General features: G+C 32.4%; 1 protein-coding gene across 1 annotated transcript; it reads right to left on the bottom strand.

Moving 5' to 3' along the window:
- Positions 1-18389: 18389 nt before the first annotated feature.
- On the bottom strand, positions 18390-19826 carry LOC130935943 (GATA transcription factor 2-like). The gene is made up of 2 exons (XM_057865879.1): positions 19599-19826; positions 18390-19306 (listed from the first exon to the last, which is right to left on the bottom strand). Exons 1-2 carry the CDS (start codon positions 19719-19721, stop codon positions 18500-18502), a joined length of 930 nt encoding a protein of 309 aa, XP_057721862.1. The 5' UTR covers positions 19722-19826; the 3' UTR covers positions 18390-18499.
- Positions 19827-21735: the final 1909 nt, after the last annotated feature.

Genomic DNA, 21735 nt, shown 5'->3' with positions numbered 1-21735 from the left:
TCCAGGCTATCCTTAGGTTGTGAGTTCAACCATGTTCTAGCTCTGTCTCTTACAGCAAAAGGGAAAAGCATGAGCCTGTAGACATCAGGATCTACTCCATTAGTCTTAACAGTCTCACAGATCTGCAAGAACTCAGTTAAAAACTAGTAGGGATCTTCTGATGGAAGTCCATGAAACTTGCAGTTTTGTTGCATTAGAGCAACTAGTTGAGGTTTCATCTCAAAATTGTTTGCTCCAATGGCAGGAATTGAGATGCTTCTTCCATCAAACTTGGAAGTAGGTGTAGTATAATCACCAAGCATCCTCCTTGCATTATTGTTGTTGGGTTCGGCTGCCATATCATTTTCTTGTTCAAAAATTTTAGTAAGGTTGTCTTTAGATTGTTGTAATTTAGCTTCTCTTAGTTTCCTCTTCAGAATCCTTTTAGGTTCAGGATCAGCTTCAACAAGAATGCCTTTTTCCTTGTTCCTTCTCATATGAGAAAGAAGAGAACAGAAAAGGAAGAGGAATCATCTATGTCACAGTATAGAGATTCCTTTATGTTAGTAGAAGAAAAAAGGGAATAAGAGTGAAGAAGAATGAAGAATCCAAACACAAGGGTGAGAATAGGGCTCGAATTCTTGAGGTGAAGAGAAGTGTTAGTAAATAAATGAATAAATAAAATAAGATGAGAAAGAGAAGTTTTCAAAAATAAATTTTGAAAAGGAGTTAGTGATTTTCGAAAATTAAGAAGGAAATAAAATTAAAATTAAAATTTAAAATAATTAATTAATTAAAAAGAATTTTAAAAAGGGTGAGAAATTTTCGAAAATTAGAGAGGGAAAAGTAGTTAGGTGATTTTGAAAAAGATAAGAAACAAACAAAAAGTCAATTAGTTAGTTGAAAAAAAAAAGATTTAAAAATCAAATTTGAAAAGATAAGAAGATAAGAAGTTAGAAGGGATATTTTGAAATCAAATTTTTGAAAAAGATATGATTTAAAAAGATATGATAAAAAGATATGACTAAAAAGATATGGTTGAAAAAGATTTAAAATTTTTAAAATTAAAGTTAATTACTTGACTAACAAGAAACTAAAAGATATGATTCTAGAATTTTAAAGATTGAACCTTTCTTAACAAGAAAGTAACAAATTTCAAATTTTTGAATCAATCACATTACTTGTTAGTTAAGTTTCGCAAATTTGAAATAAAATTTAGAAAACGATTTTGAAAAATGTTTTCAAATTTTCGAAAATCATAAAAAAATGAAAAAGATTTGACTTTTGAAAAATTTTTTGAAAAGATAAGATTTTTAAAATTCAAAATTTGACTTGACTTACAAGAAACAACTAATTTTTAAAAAAAAATTTGACTAAGTCAACTCAAATTTTCGAAATTTTGAGAGAAATAAGGAAAAGATATTTTTGAAATTTTTTTATGATGAGAGAGAAAAACACAAATATGACCCAAAACATGAAAATTTTGGATCAAAACACTTAATGCATGCAAGAACACTATGAATGTCAAGATGAACATCAAGAACACTTTGAAGATCAAGATGAACATCAAGACTTATTTTTAAAAAATTTTCAAGAAAAGAAAACATGCAAGACACCAAACTTAGAAATCTTTAATGCTTGGACTCTAACAAACGAAAAATGCATATGAAAAACAAGAAAAGACACAAAATAAGAAAATTCAAAGATCAAACAAGAAGACTTACCAAGAACAACTTGAAGATCATGAAGAACATATGCATGAATTTTCGAAAAATGCATAAATTTTAAAAACATGTCATTGACACCAATCTTAAAATTGACTCTAGACTCAAACAAGAAACACAAAATATTTTTTATTTTTATGATTTCATAATAAATTTTTTTTTGGATTTTTGTATATTTTTTTCGAAAACATATAGGAAAAAGAAAATAAGAAATTCAAAAATTTTTAAGAAGAATTCCAGGAATCTTTCAATGTTAGCCTAAAGCTCCAATCCAAGGGTTGGACATGGCTTAATAGCCAGCCAGCTTTAGGATGGCATTACATGCATTGAGGTGATTAGTTGAAGTCTCATTCCAAAAGGATTTGGATATGGCTTTACAGCCAGCTAGGCTTCAACATGTTACATGAAACTCTAGAATCCATTCTTAAGAATTTTGAAAAATTTTCGAAAACAGGTGAGAAAAAAAATTTTTTGAAAGATTTTTGAAAAATTTTTGAAAATAAAACAAAAATAAAATTACCTAATCTGAGCAACAAGATGAACCGTCAGTTGTCCAAACTCAAACAATCCCCGGCAATTCTGCCAAAAACTTGGTGCATGAAATTGTGATCTCTAACAATGGCATTCAACTTGGTATGCGCGTTTATAACTAAGCACTTTCTTCACAACCTCGCACAACTAACCAGCAAGTGCACAGGGTCGTCCAAGTAATAAACCTTACGTGAGTAAGGGTCGATCCCACGGAGATTGTTGGTATGAAGCAAGCTATGGTCATCTTGAAATTCTCAGTTAGGTAGATAATATATGGTTATGGAGCTTTCGAATAATAATAATAAATAAACAGAAAATAAAGATAGAAATACTTATGTAAATCATTGGTGGAAATTTCAGATAGGCGTATGAAGATGTTGTGCTCCTTTTGAATCTCTGCTTTCCTACTACCTTCATCCAATCCTTCTTACTCCTTTCCATGGAAAAGTTGTATGTAGGGCATCACCATTGTCAATGGCTACATCTCATCCTCTCAGTGAAAAAGGTCTAAATGCTCTGTCACAGCACGGCTAATCATCTGTCGGTTCTCGATCATGCCGGAATAGAATCTATTGATTCTATTACGTTTGTCATCACGCCCAACAATCGCGAGTTTGAAGCTCGTCACAGTCATTCAATCCCTGAATCCTACTCGGAATACCACAGACAAGGTTTAGACTTTTCGGACTCTCATGAATGCCGCCATCAATTCTAGCTTATACCACGAAGATTCTGATTAAGGAATCTAAGAGATATGCGTTCGGTCTAAGGTAGAACGGAAGTGGTTGTCAGTCACGTGTTCATAGGTGAGAATGATGATGAGTGTCACAGATCATCACATTCGTCATGGTGAAGTGCAACGAATATCTTAGAACAAGAATAAACTGAATTGAATAGAAAATAGTAGTAATTGCATTAAAACTCGAGGTACAGCAGAGCTCCACATCCTTAATCTATGGTGTGTAGAAACTCCACCGTTGAAAATACATAAGTGATGGTGGTCCAGGCATGGCCGAATGGCCAACTCCCAAAACGTGATCACAGGATCAAAAATACAATCCAGGATGTCTAATAAAATAATAAAATATCCTATTTATACTAGACTAGCTACTAGGGTTTACAGAAGTAAGTAATTGATGCAGAAATCCACTTCCGGGGCCCACTTGGTGTGTGCTTGGGCTGAGCTTGAGCTTTACACGTGCAGAGGCTTCTTTTGGAGTTGAACGCCAAGTTGTAACATGTTTTTGGCGTTCAACTCTGGTTCGTGACGTGTTTCTGGCGTTTGACTCCAAAATGTAGCATGGAACTGGCGTTGAGTTCCAGTTTGCGTCATCTAATCTCGAATAAAGTATGGACTATTATATATTTCTGGATGTCTTTGGATGTCTACTTTCCAACGCCGTTGAGAGCGCGCCATTTGGAGTTCTGTAGCTCCAGAAAATCCATTTCGAGTGCAGGGAGGTCAGAATCCAATAGCATCAGCAGTCCTTTGTCAGCCTTCTTATCAGAGTTTTGCTCAGGTCCCTCAATTTCAGCCAGAAAATACTTGAAATCACAGAAAAACATACAAACTCATAGTAAAGTCCAGAAATGTGAATTTAGTATAAAAACTAATGAAAATATCCCTAAAAGTAGCTAGATCCTACTAAAAACTACCTAAAAAATGCCAAAAAGCGTATAAATTATCCGCTCATCAGTTACATACTTTAATTTGTCCAAGAATTTTCACAAGATGATATTTCATCCAATATATCCCCCCCTCTATTATAAGTATTCAAACAAAAGATACATGTATATTGTGCCTTATGATTTTTATCATACTTCACAGTGAAATATTCCCAAGCCAGGTCAGATTTTCTTGTACAACATTATGTTGTTGCTGATCATTTTGTGACTGTTCTATCTAAATTCAGAATGCCAGCAATCCAGAATCCAGACCAATATATCAATTCATATTTCATACAATTCATATGGCATTCAACATAATTAAATCCAGCGATTCTTCGAGTTAATTCAATAGAGCAGAATTGAAAAGATCAAAATATTGAACCTACATCAACAGAGCAGAATTCTAAAATTGAACATACATCAAATTTATTCAACATTACAGAATGATTAATCATATAATAAACAAAATAAAAAAATAAAAAACAGAACAAGAGAACAGAAGAACTCTGCATCTGAAGAACATGAATCTACTGTAAATCTGCCCTAAATTCTTCACTAAATAAAAATTTAATTGGAAAAAAGTCAAAAACCACAGTACTCAAAACAAAAACTAAAAAAGATTGAAAAAATGAAAAACAAAAGAACAGAAGAAGAGCCAGAACTAACCACAGAAGAGCACAAAAGGCCAGAGCCAGACGACGACGCTTCGATGACGGTGACGACAACAAGCCAACGACCCGCAACGGTGAGGCGACGACCCGCAACGGTGAGGCTTCGACCCGCGACAGTGGCGCTTGGTTCCGGCGTCTGTTTCGTTTGACGGTGGTGGTTTTCCTTCGTAGGCAGAAGCTCGAAGAGACTAGGGTTGGGAGTGGGAGGTACCCAAGTCCAGGAGTCTTTTTCGAAGAGATTAGGGTTGGAAAGTAGCTGCAATGCATTCACACTTCACTTCACTTCAGCTTTCTTTTTTATCAGCAACAAACGACGTTGTCTCGTTACCTGAGGAGAGAACCGGTGCCTGCTGAAACCCGGCCGATTTTCCCGGTTCGTCGGTTAACCACCGGTTCGGTCAGTTTTTTCATTGGTTTTTTGTAGTGCGATTTTATAGGTGGACCGAAATGGCTAGGTGACCGATTTTCGGTTAACCCGGTTGAACCAGCCAGTCCAGTCCAATTTTCAGAACATTAGATACTACATCAAAATAACCAAAATATACAAAAGATAAAAGCGATCCTCCGCTCTGTCACCATCCCACAAACTCACCGAGGTGGGTTGCGACCTGCATCTGAAAAATAACAACATATGGTATGAGAACTGGAGGTTCTTAGTATGGTAACTGATGCATGAGCATCTTATACCCATTTTTGGCTTATTTTCTAGTTAGAATTCAGTGAGTTCAATTATATTTTGGTGTGAAAATCATCTTTGGATGCTACTTTGAGTTTTTCTGGTGTTTTTATGATTTCAGGTAAAATTTGGATCAATTTGGCAAAGTTTTGAGCAATAAAAAGAAGTTTCTAAGCTATCCCCTTCGGTGCTAAATGCCCAACTGGCGTTTAGTGCCAGTAGCCAGCGAGCAAGAGGGAGATTCTGCCCATTCTGGGCACTAAACGTCCAACTGGCGTTTAGCGTCAGGCAATTTGAACCGAATCCCCACTCAATAAGCATCTCTAGCGGATTTAGCTCTTAGTTATTATGTTATCTTTTATTTTTGTGATTTTTATTTACAAATAAAATCTTTTAGGTTTAGGATTTTTTATTTTATTTTAATTTCAAATCAAATTAGGTTAGATATAAAAGGGAAAAGATTCCCCCTTTGGGGGGATCTTTTCACTTTCGCACATATCACTTTTCTGAATCCCAGTTTTCTCTGTAAGTCATGAGCCACTAAATATCTTCGGTTAAGGTTAGGAGCTCTGTTTATTTCTAAGAATTAAGACTATTGCTTTTTTATTTTAATTAATATATTGATTTAGTTGCTTTTGTTCTTTGTCTTATGAATTTGCACAGAACAACAGTATAACCCTTATTCTACATGTGTTCTTGTGATTCTTGACAGAGCTATCTCACTTGAACAACAGCTTGAAAGCAAATTCCTCCTAAATCGCTAATTACTTGAGCTAATCTGGCTACGTGACATATAATCCATTTAGCTTTGGGTAATTAGGATTTCTGTCGCCATAAACTAGATTTGAACTTAACCCTCTAATCTACAATTAAGTGACCAAGACATTGATGATTAATTTGGGTTAGAGGAGACTAAATCACTAAAACATTAGGGTTTAGTCAATTACAGTTTTTGCTGTAAGACGAATCTTGCATGATTAAAATAGTTGGTAAGAAAACTTAATCCGGAAAAGTAAACATCTTCGATACCTTAACTATTTTCTCATATACTTCACACTATTCTCATTACTTGCGTTTTCTACTCTCTAATTTACTGTTTAATGCTTTTGAACCCCAAAACACAACCTTTTGCTTGCCTGACTAAGTGAATCATTTGACCATTATTGCTCAGTCCATCAATCCTCGTGGGATCGATCCTCACTCACCTAAGGTATTATTTGATACGACCCGGTGCACTTGCCAATTAGTTTGTGGGTATTAAAAAATCCGCATCAATAAAAGTGCCCAATAGATAAGATATAATTAAGGTTCTAGAAACGCCAAAAACAATCCTAGAACTTCACACCGATATAAAGATATTCAAGCTTAATGAAACATATAACTTAAACCAATAACAGGGTAATCTAACTTAAGGGAATTCTAAACTAATAGAAACATCGTTGTCCCATAGCCTTCGCCATCCTATCTTCCATGCGATCCCATCGCAACCACCTACTGAACCTCCTCAATCCCAGCAGAAAACACAATTAAATGCAAGCAAGTAAAACATAGGTAATATAAATTTACAACAAGTAATTCAAGAAGCAAGTATGCATGTTATACATTTAGACAAAAGATGCAAATAAGCAAAGCAAACAAACACATAGAAGATGCACATGATGAATGCATGTCCTATTAGTTATGATATTACTTGTCAGTTCAACTGCAAACCCGACACATCCCCTCGGGATGTCACCTTTCGGTCACGAATAATTGGTACCCCAGGGATATAGTGTTTGGCCTATTATCCAAAATATAGTGCCCAATCCACTCTTGCGACTCGAAAGGATGCAAGGGGATACTCACCCTCAGACCTCACATTTCAATGTAAGTGGGATTAACCACCGTCCTTACGCCGATGTTGCAACTTCGACAAGCGGGATTAACCACCTTCCTTGCTAGGCGCATAGCTACTCATTGATATCAGTATATAATAGATCTCAGTAATCGCTACTCATATAGCACAAGTCCATTAATACTTATCTCATCAACTACAATCATTCATTTTCAAGTTCCAAATTCATCAAAACCAGCATCAGTTCTCAATATATTATCATCTCAACACTCTGCCAATCCACTCAAGTCATTCCATCCATAGAACTTCCCAAGCCTAAGTCACTGTCTTTAATTTCATACAGGAATCTCGCGTATGCATGCCCCTTCTCGCGTACACAAATGTTCAAAACAGGAAAGGGTTTCTGTCTACGCATGCCAATAGCTGCGTACGCAGGAGTGTAAAAATGGCAAACTTGTGTACGCATGCCAGGGTCACGTACTGATGTACGCATGACACCGAATTTTCACAAAATGATGTTTTGCTGCAAAATTCAATTTTTGATACCAAACTTCAAATGTGCATAACTTTCTCATTTTAAAATATTTTTCATCCATTCTTCGAATGACTTAAACCTCTTAGATTCAATTTAAATCAAGTTTCATCAAACCTGGGGATCCAGAGGCCAAGTTATGGCTCATCAAGTTCATCAAAAACAAAGTTTTACCAAAAGTTGTAAAACCTCTAGTTTTCAAAACACTCAATTCACAGACAAATTAACCATACCCAAGACAACACATAAGTAATTCTCAATCATTTTTCAAGCATTTCAAATCCTAGATCATACACTTCTCACTATATCAATTTATTCATAAACTCCACATTCAACCTAAATCACACCAAAACTCATAGATTTCCATCTCAATCATTATTTGCAAATTTTCTCATCATCAATACTCATCAACAACAATAATCATCACAAACCCTTTTCAATATTAAAAATAATCAATATTCACAATCAATATCACAACATCAATATTCATCATCAATCATCAACAACATCAATTCAATCCTATCCTAAGGTCCACTAGCCTGAGCTTCACAAAACATTACATATTAACTAAAGAAAACCAAAACCATACCTTAATCGATATTCAACATGCACAAAACACCAAAATTTACTTCCAAACAAGATTCCACAAAGCTTCAGCCACCAAATTTCAAATCCAAATGCTCTAAATGACTAAATCCACCAAGTCAACTCCAAATCAATATGTAATTACTCTAATATCATACAATGCACCAAATTAACACTAGAGCTTACCGAAACATCAAACTACAAGAATTTTTGAAGTGACTTACCTCACCCACTGTGGATTGGGACAAAAACCCAATAATTTTTCACTATTAGATGGCACCTAAACAACCAAAATCATACGATCTATTCAATAATTATACCCAATTTTTCAAAACTGTTAGGGCAAAGGAAAGGAGTATGGAATTCGAGTTTTTACCAACTTTGTTTTGTTAGAAATGACGGGCTCGGTGAGAGCTACCCATAACTGCAAACGGCACATAAATCGAAACACCGTAACTCAAGTTATGAGCTTGAGAAAATGAAAGTGAATAGTAACCTTCTTCTCTTCTCTTTGATTTTCAGTGGCTATGTTGTTTGTGTTTATGGACTAAATCCTCAAAGTGGTCCCTGAGATTGACGCTATGCACCAAAATCGTCCCGAGATTCCAATTGCACCAATTACGTCCCTAAGATTGAAACAATTGCACCATATTAGTCCTTGACCCATTTTTCGTTAACGACGCGCTGACATGGCTTGATGACATGGACCTTTGGTGACACGTATTACCTAATAATTTGGCCACGTGTAACAGTATGATTATGTGTCGGTCAATGACACGTGGCATGCTAACGTGGATGGTTATGCCACGTGTCATAATGTTATTTTGTCACATGTCGAATTATGCCATGTGTCACAATGTTATTTGTCTACATGTTATCCACTATATCATCATTACATATGCACCAAATTGATCCCTTAAGTAATGTTTGTTTTGAGGTACTGAGACAGAGACTGAGAGACTAAGACTCAGTATCGTATTTGTTAGTTCAGAAACTGGTGCTAAAATTTTTGTCTCTGTCTCTAAAATTTCAGTATTTCAGTACTTCCAAAAAGTAGGGACACAGGGGACTGAAATTTTTAGAGATGGAGAATGAAACTTTAATAACATTTTATACTTAAAATACTTTCATTTCAATTAATTAATTCCAATTTTACCCTTTGTGCAAATTAAATTAGAGTTTCATTCTTGTTTCAATTCCTGTCTCCCATTTTGCACCAAATTAGTCTCTGTCTCTCAGTCTCAGTCTTTCTGTCTCTGTCTCTCCACCAAACGCTACCTTACTTTGCATCAAATGACTCATTTTAATCCCTGAAATAAAATGTCGTGCACCAAATTAGTCCCTTAATCAGTTTGTTCTCTTTTTTTATAAATTCAAAATTTTTAATATCTTTAAATATATTAATTTTAATTTTATTTTTCATAAGTTATTTAAATACAAGTACTTTTATAAAATATTTTAAAAATTTTAGTTTTAATTATACAATTTTTTCTAGAATATTTTATTAAAAGAATTATATGAGATATTGATATTGATTTAGCAAAGAGTGTAAGTTAAGAGTATAATAATATTTCTAAATACAAATTTTTTAATATTAACACCTTAATAAATATTTTAAGAATACCTGATAAAGTATTTGTTAACTAATATAAATTCATTATTCCCATCCGTTTTAAGAATGTTTGATTCTCCATATAATTGACTTCTCATTAAATTAATAAGATAGATTTATACTGCCGATTATAATAATTTATTTTATCTATAACTTAACTAGGCAGCCTTTTCATATATTACACTATTAATTAATATAAGCACTTATCATAACCATGGCTTGAACAGTATTAAAATAGATACAAATAAACACAAAAGACAATAATAAAATTTTGGATTTAGCTAACATGTGCTCTAATGATATAAATTAAAATTATTAATTAAAAAATTTATTATAAAAAATTGTATAATAAAAAATATAATTAAAATTAGTGTATCAAAAAATACTGAGAATTTTAAATTTACAAAAAAAATGACAAGAAATTGATGAAGGGACTAATTTGGTGCACGACATTCAATTTTAGGGACTCAAATGAGTCATTTGATGCAAAGTAAGGGGACCAATTTGGTGCATATATAATAATGACATAGTGGATGACACGTGGACAAATAACATAATCAGACACATAGCAAAATAGCATTGTGACACGTGGCATAACCATCCACGTTAGCATGCCACGTGTTGTTGACCGACACGTCATCATATTGTTACACGTGGCCAAACCATGAGGTAACATCTGTCATCAAAGATCCACGTCATCAAGCCACGTCAGTGCATCATTAATGGAAAACGGGTCAAAAACTAATATGGTGCAATTTTTCCAATCTCAGGGACGTAATTAGTGCAATTGGAATCTCACGATTTTGGTGCACGGCGTCAATCTAAAGGATTACTTTGGGAATTTAGTCATGTTTATGTGATGAATGAGGCTGAATTGGCTTCATTTTAATATAATTATATGTTGGGCTTGGGCTAACTTGGGTCCGGTCCAATCGGTTAGCGTTTTTGATCCGTTTGACTCAACTTTGAGCCAAAACTTTCAGAATTAACACCTGGTTTTTAACTTTAAATATTTTGTTAAATTTTTCTACAACTTTATTTTCTCTCTCACAATACCGAGAAGACTTAAGCCGATACTGCCGACTAATTTACTGGTACGCGTTTTTACGCAATTTTTTACAAAAAATTATATTTTCCACTCAAAATAATTCATTAAAATCAAACTTCACCTTTAAATTTTCTAATTAATACTTCTAAATTTTTGAACCTATCTTAAACAATTAAATTATTATTTTATTTTATTTTATTTTAAACGGTTATTAGTTTCCAATTTTACACTTTTTATATTTGTATTTTCAAATTAAAAAAATATTGCTTTAATTTTAGTAATAATTTTTAAGTATTACTAAAGTTATATAGTTACTATAATTGCTATAACCATAACCATCGTACAATAAATATAGTTTTTTTTAGATACTCAATATATAGAATTTGTTTGGACGTTATTCTCGAAAAATATTTTTTTAAATGATATTTATTTAAAAAATTTTTTACGAAGTAAAAGTGATTTTATTTCTGAATATTTTATATAAAAATATTTTTTTATTTATCAATTATGTTTTGGGTAAAATAAGATAAAAGCATTTTTTGTTTATTTATTATGTGAAAAATATCTTTTTTTAAGAAAAAAATTAAAAAAATGTAAATTATAGTTTCTCAAAAAAAATATTTTTTATTTTTCTAATACTTTTATTTTTACTATTAGAAATTTGATAAACACACTAAAAAATAAAAAAATATATTTTTATTGAAAAAAATTATCAATTTAATGACATCCAAACAAACATATACATCATTTATTCTATGTGTACACTAAAATTAATTATTAAAATCAGTCATTCATATAAAATACACATAAAAATAGTTAAATTACATATTTATTTATATATAAATTTATTTAGTATATATATAGATATATATATATATATATATATATATATATATATATATATATATATATAATTCTAATCTATTATAAAGTGAAAATACTTATCATCACTAATTTATAGATTCATCCATAGGTGATTTGCCGTTATATTTGACTTGAAGGTATCCCCTTCCACACCCAATGAATCCATATCCATGTTGTATTGATGATCAGAATTCCGAACAGAAGAATGAAAGCACGTATAGCCATGTGTTAGTTCCTCTCTCTATATACGTTGTTCATGTGAGTATGTGACCCTCCTTATTTTTATAGTGGGACCGTTATTTCGGATCAGAGGCAGGCAAAGAAAATTGAAGTTCGTATTAATTATTAGGATATGTTGCTTTCTAGTCTCAATTATGTATCACCCACCAACACAGCATTTTGCGAACGTTATTATTAATGTCCTGGCTGGGTTGCCATGGCCATTCAATTTCTACACATACCCATGCTCCTTTCAAACAAAAAAGGAAAAATATAATATATTCTTAGAATTTTTATAGCCAAACTTGGTGGCTGTTTTTTATCTATGAAAATTATTGTTGTGTTATTTCTGATTATGGAAAAATGGTTGTTTTAATTTACTACGAAGGTAATCTCAAATTAGAAGGTTCCATTTATATATTTAAAAAAAAATTAATACTGTGTGTAAATTTATAAATTAGAGAATTGGTTTTGTATTTAAAAAAAAATAAAATTTACAAATTAAAAGGTAAGTTTTGTGCTTCACAAATAGGATGGTAAATTTTGTGTTTTAAAAAAAAAAATTAAACTTCACAAATCAAAAAGTTAAATTTGTGATCTTCATATAAAAAAAAAATACCAAATTTTACATTATTAAAAAATACTACTATAAATTCAATATCAAAATTGAAAAACAAAACTTGGTGAACAAAAGAGAAAAAATATAGTATATCAACCAACAGTAAATTACACCTTCCTACCTGTTATTCCACATAAAGTGATGATAAATTCTGTAGCCTTTTTCTTTCTTCAACTTTTGTTACAAGTAATTAGACCCAATTTAAGCATCTTTACAATAATTCAGATTCTTTACACCTTTAGCACAAGGGTCATTATGCTCCTTCATATTGCAAATATTCCGCGTACACTGTGTTAGGGGTTAAAGTTATTAGTCAGTACAGCAGATTGCAACTTTTGTAAACTGTAACCTCATAATCAGTGATTCCATTTTTTGACTAGGTCTTGTGTTTCAAATTTAAATTTAAATCAGTGATACGGACTTAACGTTAATAATAGTATCATCAATCATTTCAATGTGAGTGGATAATACTAGATTAATAGTATTAATTAATTTGTATTTTTAAATATCAATTGTAAGATAATGGCGCGAATCTCCAGCGATGGAAGTTGATGTGCTATTTACGATTGGTGTTAGTCCCCTGCGCCAGCAGTGTCAGGTACATTATGTATTGATGTGTCAAAACAATGTCGCCTTAGATTTGAAACTAGGAGCCATGAGAATCTTAGGAATAATTTTTTGACAAATTATTATCTAATAATGAAATTTTAAAAAATTTTAAAACCTCACACAATCTATTATTTTTTATCAGTATTTTTAGTTATTAATTCAATTATTTTAATATAATAATTTAATAATATATTTTTAGTTTATATTTTTAAATATTAATAATTAACTATTAGTTAAAAATAATAAATTTTACTAACCATTTAATATTCTTTGTAAAATCTTTTAAATAGAATGTTTTCTAAATTATGACATAAAATATTAATTATGACATAAATTATTATTATTATTTTAATTCATTAGTATTTTATTCAGTAAATTTTCAATCTAGTCTATGTTCATCTATAAGAAGGCCAACGTGACCCTTAATTAAAAAAAAAACAACGTTTTCAACTTTGTTATAAATAGCATAATTTTTCTGTTAAAAAATATATTAAATATTAATTAAAATTAATTTAGTAGCGATTTTATTTATAATTTAGAGAGTTTTATAATAAAAATAACAAATAAGTCATAATTGGTTAGATTGATCTTTTCTTTATTTTTCACGGTATTTTTTAATTTCACAAACCAAGAATTAATTCGTTGTAGATCGAAACTTCATTTAAAGGTTTGGCACTGTTCAATGAGTTGGTGCATACACAAAACAAAATTCGAACCATATACTTAAGCAGACTAATGAATTAATTGACCTATTTAACTCTCCAAAAATGGCAGACTAAATTTGAGTTTACAAAAATAAAATCTGCTAGCCCGCATTGTGTAATTTGTATAATCCTAATTTAAATATGTTATTTTAGAATATTTTTTCATTATGAGTTATTGAACTTTGCAAAAATGTCAATCAACTTTACATGAAGTAATTTTTAAATTGTTAAGACGTATTATTATTTGGTTTGAAAAAATCTAGTTTTTTTGGTGTCTTAAAAAATCTAATTTATTATATACAAATGGTTTAATTAAAAAAATTAATTTAAATTAGACTAAACAGATACTTTTATTTCTTCTTCTTTGTTACGCTATTAAAATTTGTTCTCTTCCAATTTTTTAGAACTAAGCTCAAACTTTTAATTGGATATGTTCTTCTTATTCATATTTCTTAATCAAAATTTGTATTTCAAATATATTCTTTAATTTTTGTTTTTATTCAATTCTCTATGAATGATAAAAATCATTTAATAAATACGTAACTGTTCATCTCATCACACTATTTAATGTTTAAAAGAAACAGAAAAAAATAGTACCATTTATAATCTTTTATTCGTATCACAAGCTCGGTTTCTCCTTCCATGTAAATCCTAATTTTTTTTCTCTTTCCTTTTCGATTCCTAATTTTTCCTCCTTTGCCATTCTTATATAAACAAAAAACTTGAATTTTATTTTTTTTCATAATACCAAACTTTACTTTTTTAAACAATCCGTATACATATATTTAATGAGAATTAAATAAATAAAAATAAAAGATAAATTTTAAAAAAGAAATTTAGTAAAAAAAATGAAGAAGAAAAACTTACCAAATTCATCATGTAGGGATAATATGTAGAAAGAATTGAAAAAAATTAAAAGGTGGTTATTTCATCTATTCAAACAGATTTTTTTTTAAAAAAATATTTATATAAAATTAACTGATTTTTTTATCAAACCAAATAACACGTGTCAATAATCTAAAAACAGTTTTATATGAAATTGACTACTGGTAAATTTTTACCTAATTTTAGAATTTTTTTAAATAGAATATATGGAACATCAAATTGTATAATTGTTATTATTTTTCATTTTATCTTTTGTTATTTCGCTCTAAACTAACGTAAACAAAAAACATTCAAAAAGTATCTAATTAGTAGTTGCCTTCATTCTCTCGGCTTTTTTACGTATATACGCATCGGGAATTCATTTATTCTCAAAATGCGCATATGTGAAAATCATTCTCAAAATGTGCAGGGCCATTTCTTGCATGACGGCCACAAAATGGGAGCACCATGTCACTTAGAGTAGGCACGAAATAGAGATTCCATTTCATGCATGATAGCAGCGAAATGGACAGACTAAATCAGGGACGGCAGACACGATTTGGGGGCACTGCAAAGGTGTTCCCATGTGCATTTCAGTGAAAAAGCCAAATATATGAAGTGTGTGTTTGGCAAACGGTTAGAGAAAAGAGAAGTGATTCCATGATTATGAACGCATAAGCAACAAATTATAGCTTCACGTAAACGTGCATTCAGAGGTGGAATCACTTCTCTTTTCTCTAACCGTTTGCCAAACACACTTTATATATTTGACTTTTTTACTGAAATGCGCATGGGAACATCTCTGCCGTGTCCAAATCATGTCTGTCTTCCCTGATTTTTTCTATCCAATGTGGGACCTTACAATGAAGCATGCCTTATAAGGGTGTGACGAGTGAGTGTGGGTGGTTTCGGCTATCATCCCTATCGTCAAAGGCAAAACCGTGAGGTCTTGTGTACCAAAGCGGACAATATTGTGCTAGCGGGTGGTCTGGGCTGTTACAGATGGTATCAGAGCCGGAGCCCGGATCGATGTGCCAGCGAGGGCGCTGGGCTCCCTTAGAGGGGTGGATTATAAGGTCCCACATCGGTTGGGGAGGGGAACGAAGCATGCCTTATAAGGGTGTGGATACCTCTCTCTAGAATGACGCATTTTGATGAGTGAGTGTGGGGGTTTCGACTATCATCCCTATCGTCAAAGGCAAAACCGTGAGGCCTTGTGTGCCAAAGCGGACAATATCGTGCTAGCGGGTGGTCTGGGCTGTTATAAAACTCCATCGTGCACTACCACAATCGACGCTGGAGCCGAGAGAGGATTGAAGCAGCTGTCACCGTCGCGGATCGAAGCAGTTGTCAGTGGCGTCGTTGTCATAAACCTGAACTCTGAAGTTTCTGCGTTGGCATCGTCTGGTCGTCCTGGTCGTCGGCTTCTGTTAACGTCGTCGTCAGCCATCTGGTCGTCCTCATCTAGCCTTCTGTGCTCTCTCGCGGTGAGTTCTTGGGTTTCTGTTTTTCAATTAATCTTTTTTATTTGGTGAATTAATGGTATGAATTGGGTTCTTGAGTTCTTTAGTTTTTGTTTCTTTCAATTAATGGTAAATTTTTAATGAATAATTTATGATGTGAAATTGTAAAATTTTAAATTTTATCCTGTTAAAAATTATTGAATTTAAATATTTAAAATTATATATTAAATTTTTAGTAATTTTATTCAATATTTAATTAGACCGATTAAACTCTGGTTAAACTTTGGTTGAACCAGTAAATTAGTAAATTAGTTGTCTCATTGGTTCATTGACCGGTTCGGTTCTCGCAACCTTGCTATTAATGGAGCGATAGAAAGATCAACCTAATTAATTTATAATATTTGAATGACCAATTTGATTGAAAAAAATCTTTCAATAACTAATTTGACTATTAATCCTAAAATAGTAAAATTAATCTAAGAAAATGAAAATTAAAAAATCAAATACAATAAAAAAGATCAAAATACAACATAATTTTTTCATAATCTTTTTCTAAATTTTCAACTTTAAGAAAATTGTTCATAATAATATACACTAATAAAATCATATTTATTTTAATAAATAAATTATATAGTTTGAGCACATATATAGGTGAAAAATAAAATAAATAAAGTAAATAATAAAAATAATTAAAAAAATATATTTAAAAATTATATAATTATGTTAATTTTTGTACCACTAATCACTCTTTTATACAAAAAAGAGGTAAATACTAAATTGGTACCCGAAAGATTCTAGCGTTGACAAAATAGTCCCTAAAAGATTTTAAAATTTGACAAGTCTATCCCTAAGCTCGTAAGAGCAAATCTCCGGCAACCACAATACTGACATGGCCACTGTATTTTAGTGACTTGGTAAACCACTCCCAAACCCTAATCCTTCCCTCCCAATGTAGACTCCCCATCCATCTCCCTCCCCATCGCAACTCTCCTCCATCCCTCTCCCTCCCACCGCAACTCCCTTCCCAACGCACACTTCCCCTCCCTCTCCCCTCCTTAACGCACACTCACCCTTCCCTCCCTCAACACCACCACAACTTCCACAAGGACCTAAAATCTGGTGCCTTAATCCTCTCTGTCGTACTTCTCCTCCTTCCTCCTCGTTGCATACGTTGCAAGACACTGCTGCCGCTTTCACTGATAGTTTTCCATTTTTCGTTGTCAGGATCTACGAACCTCGCTGTCCAATTGAAATGTTATTTCGTTTTCGATTTTCTTGTTTCAGAGGCGGTTATATGTGCAGAGGAGCAGCGCAATTGAGGTGCTGAGGGGATGTAGTTGTTCTAGGTCTTGTTGTGGCTCCGATAATAATGGCGGTGGTCCTTGACGGTACTCTTATTGTTGAGATTGTTGTTGATGTTGTTGTAAGTGGTGGAAGTTGCTGTTACTATTACTGTTGATGTTGAAGTTGTTGTTGCTGTAACTAATGATGTTGAGGGAGGAAGAAGGAGTATGCATTGGGGAGGGGGCTGTGATAAGGAAGGAGAAGGAAGGAGGGAGTGTGTGTTAGGGTTAGGGGCTGCGATAGGAGGGAAAAGGAAGGTGGGCTGTGATGGGGAGGGAAAGGGAAGGGGAGAGTGTGCATTGGGGGGCTTTGATACGGAGGGAGAGGGAGGGGGTTGCGTTAGGTAGGGGGAGGGCTACGATGGGGAGGGAGATGGAGGGGGAGTCTGCGTTCGAGAAGGAGGGATTAAGGTTTAGGGGTTGGTTCGCCAGGTTATCAAAATACGGTGGTCATCTCAGCATTGTGCTTGTCGGAGATTTACTCCGACGAGTTTGGGGATACGCTTGTCAAAATTTAAAATTTTTTAGGGACCATTTTGTTAATAACAAAACTCAAGTACTATTTTATCAGTGCTAGAATCTTTCGAACACCAACTTAATATTTACCTCTACAAAAAAAAAAAAACTTAGCCCAATAAACCTGCCCTATCCCAAACTTGCAAATTTGGTATTTTTTTAATTTAGCTATTTTTTTGTGGTTCAACAAGTCGACCGCGAATTCAGCCCGTTTTGCCACCGAATGCAATTCAAAAAGTTAAGGATAAAACTAAAAATTGGATACTACCTTCTAATCATCATATATAAATGTGTCCTATAATCTCTGCACTAACCACTCATCATCCCCTTAACAATTAAATATCTATTGTTTCCAAATATTTTGTCCCCTACAGTTTTAAAAGTTTGATTTACACAATAATAAAAAACACAATTAGAGGATTTCTATGATTTTCCGGACTAAGAATGGAGAACAGAGCCAGCCATCCTCATCTCCATAACTTTCTTGTGAGAATTGGAGTGCAAGTAACTTACAAAAGTAGGACTCTTTGCTGGCCTATACTCAGGTAACAACCTACCAGATTTGTACCTCACCCCACATGCATTGCATAGCGTCTTTGGACCTAATGGTCCTGCCCTCCACTGTGGGGTCCTCTGTGCCAAACAATGTGTGCACCTTCTTGGCATTGGATTCTCACCATTATTGTTATTATTATTATTATTGTTATTCCCACCATCACCATCTTCCTCTGCCTCAGAGCACTCTTCAAGACTCACAAGACTTCCCCTCTTCATCACCACCACCCCCTTTTCGCCACCGCCGTCGTTGTCGTTGTCGTCGCCGTCTTTGGCTATTACATCTTTCTCACTATCCTTCTTCTGCTGCTTTGGCAAAACAAAGAGTTCACTATCCGCTAACCAATAAGTTTGTTTTAACAGAGGAGGGTCTGAAATCAAGGGCTCATCATTTTGGTGTGACCAAATGCTGAAAGGAGTTTTGGTTCTTCGTCTGTTGGTAACTGCTGAGAGCCTCTTTCTTTTGCTTCTGGCCTTACTAGGGACTGAAAAGTTTTGTAGTGAGGAATCATTGTTGTTGTTTTGCTTCAGTAGTGCGGTTGAAGAAGGGTTCTTGTTGGAGGAGCAGGTAGTTATGGTGGTGGTTGTTGTGGCCTCAACACTCTTTGAAGGTCCCAATATATAGCTTGGTGGGTTTGAAAAGCATTCTTCAACAAACACTGATAACCATTCCAACCCAACATCCACTTCCTGCTCATTTTTTATTTTTAAATTTGGAACCAAAATAATATGTGAGAAGTTAGGTGTAAGAAATTGGAAGAATAAAACAGAAAGCAATATAAACTGTTAAGCAGTTAAACACACTAAGAAAATTTTAGAGTTCACTTAAACTCGTATAGTTGTAAGAGTTTTGATAGCTTTGACGTATACAATTGATAGATATGCATTAAAGTTTCAGACTTGGTAAAAAGGTCATAGTGGGGTGGCAAGAAAAAAGAAAAAAAATATCCCTTTTTTTAAAGATGAAGAAAGAGTAATTTACCGTGTTCTGAGCAGAGAAGAGGTCATCAAGGGTGGTTGAAGAAGTAGAAAGCTTTGAGCAAGAAGCAGGGTCAGCAACAAGCAGCACTTGTTGCTCTTTCTGGAACTCACCCTCCATGTTCATCCACAAAGTTAAAAGAAGAAAGAGTTTAATAACACAAGAAGTGGTATGTGATAATAAAAGAGAGAAAGGAACAAAATTGGTGTTGCAAGAGTTTTTACAACTCCTCAACCCGGATAATTACTTCTCGTTGCATCAAGTGCTCTCTCTTTATTATGGACCTTGGATTTTTGTCGGCAGATAAAAGGTTAAAGAGACTTATTAAATAAAAATAAATAAAATAAAACAAATCAAATTCAATCAATCAGAGAGAGAGCGCGCGCTAACATCCCTATCCCAGGCAGACATATGTCAATCCCTGTCTCTCATATTACATTAACCTTGTTTACCCAAAAATCTCCCCTTTTCTTTGTTTTTTTAATTTTCTATTTTATTTCCTAATTCCCAGGCCAATTGTATCTAAAAGACGCAATTCAAATTCTCTAACCAACCAGTAAATTAATTACTACGAGCCTAACTTAAGTTGGTTCTCAAAATCTTATTTTTATTTATTTATGAATAAATTACCAAAAATACATTTAAATAATTTTGTCGCCAACAAAAATGCATTCGAATTTTATTATCGACAAAAATATCTTCAAATAATTTTAAAACGCAACAAAAATATTAAACATTAAATATGTATTTCTCAAAAAATACTTTAGAGATTAAATTTTGATACGATTTTTTACAAACATAATTAGAAAAATGAGATATTATTATTAAAAAATGTCTAATATTTTTATCTTCAAAATTTAGGGATTAAAACTTGAATTTTTTCAAAATCAGAAGTAACAGATAATTATACAATATAAAAAAATTAATTATATTTATATAGTTTGTAATTTAAAAAATAATTAAAATTTTAATTATATATTGTATAAATATAGTTGGTCATTTTATAACGTGTAACTATCTGTTACTTCTGACTATGAAAAAAAATTCAAGTTTTAATCTTTATACCACTTTGGAGGACTATACTTTATATTAATTTTTTCAACATTAATAATTCCAGTAATGATTTTTTAGATGCTAATAAGTGAAAAGATGATTTAGTGAATTTTTAAAAATGGTTTATTGTTCTATTAAATTCATAAGTTTATAAAAATATAGATTTCTTAGAATTTGAACTGAAACACAAAAGTTAGATTTCTATTCTTATTCGTTTTGAATTTTTTTATATTTTATTTGATTCCAAACGAAGTATATATGGTTGATATTTATGTTTTAAAGTTATTTTAACTTTAAAATAGTAAATGTCAACAATTCTGTACAAGTATTAAATTGAATCAGTTTAATTTGATTTAGTTTATATGTGTTGTTCAATAATAAATCAAAGATATAAATTAAATTTAATTGATTCAATTTACATAAATATGCAAACGAAATATGCATATAAGCTATTTTATTTTAGAATATTAATATAATATTAATAATCATTTAATTATTTATGTAATTTACCCTATTATTTATATAGAAAAGTCTAGGGGCCAGCAACTTTGTTAAATTCTGGTCAGTATGTAACCAGCAATGAAAAGTGAGCTATTTGATGAAATCTCACACTAATCTCATATCATTAAAACTATCTTGATGACTATTTGATGGCTACAAATCACCAAAATTGATGGCCCTAGCATTCCTCTATTTATATACCTTACTTTTTTATACTTTCATTATTTGTTTATTTATTAAAATATTGGACTATTTTAATAAGCTTTCAAAATTTCAGACACCAAATTAGAGATTACCCTTTATTTATTCATTGTTACCTTTGACATAGAAAAAGAATACACTATACAAATATTTTTCTTTCATGAGAAGAAAATGTCTTTTATTTCTTTTTCAGATTTTCTCCTCTGCTTTGAGGGTAAGTGAGATATTGAATGTTACGGTGCAGTTAGCTTTTGCAGAGAGAAGGACATCTCTGTTTCTTCACTTTTACTTTGCATTTCAAAAGATGCATTGGAAGAGTCCAAGTAGCACGGGTCAGGGTGCACAGTCTTTGCCAGTGTGCTTTATTTGCAGTTGTTTAGATTCA

Source organism: Arachis stenosperma, chromosome 6 (genome assembly GCF_014773155.1).
Source record: "Arachis stenosperma cultivar V10309 chromosome 6, arast.V10309.gnm1.PFL2, whole genome shotgun sequence".
Classification (NCBI taxonomy): Eukaryota; Viridiplantae; Streptophyta; class Magnoliopsida; order Fabales; family Fabaceae; genus Arachis; species Arachis stenosperma.
This window is presented reverse-complemented; position numbering and strand designations above follow the sequence as displayed.

Bases quoted from the DNA above. Each gene is read 5' to 3' on its own strand.
- LOC130935943 (XM_057865879.1), bottom strand. From the start codon at position 19,721: ATGAACATGGAGGGTGAGTTCCAGAAAGAGCAACAAGTGCTGCTTGTT. The intron at 19,307-19,598 runs GTAAATTACTCT...AAAAATGAGCAG, and splicing joins TCTTCTCTGCTCAGAACACG to GAAGTGGATGTTGGGTTGGA.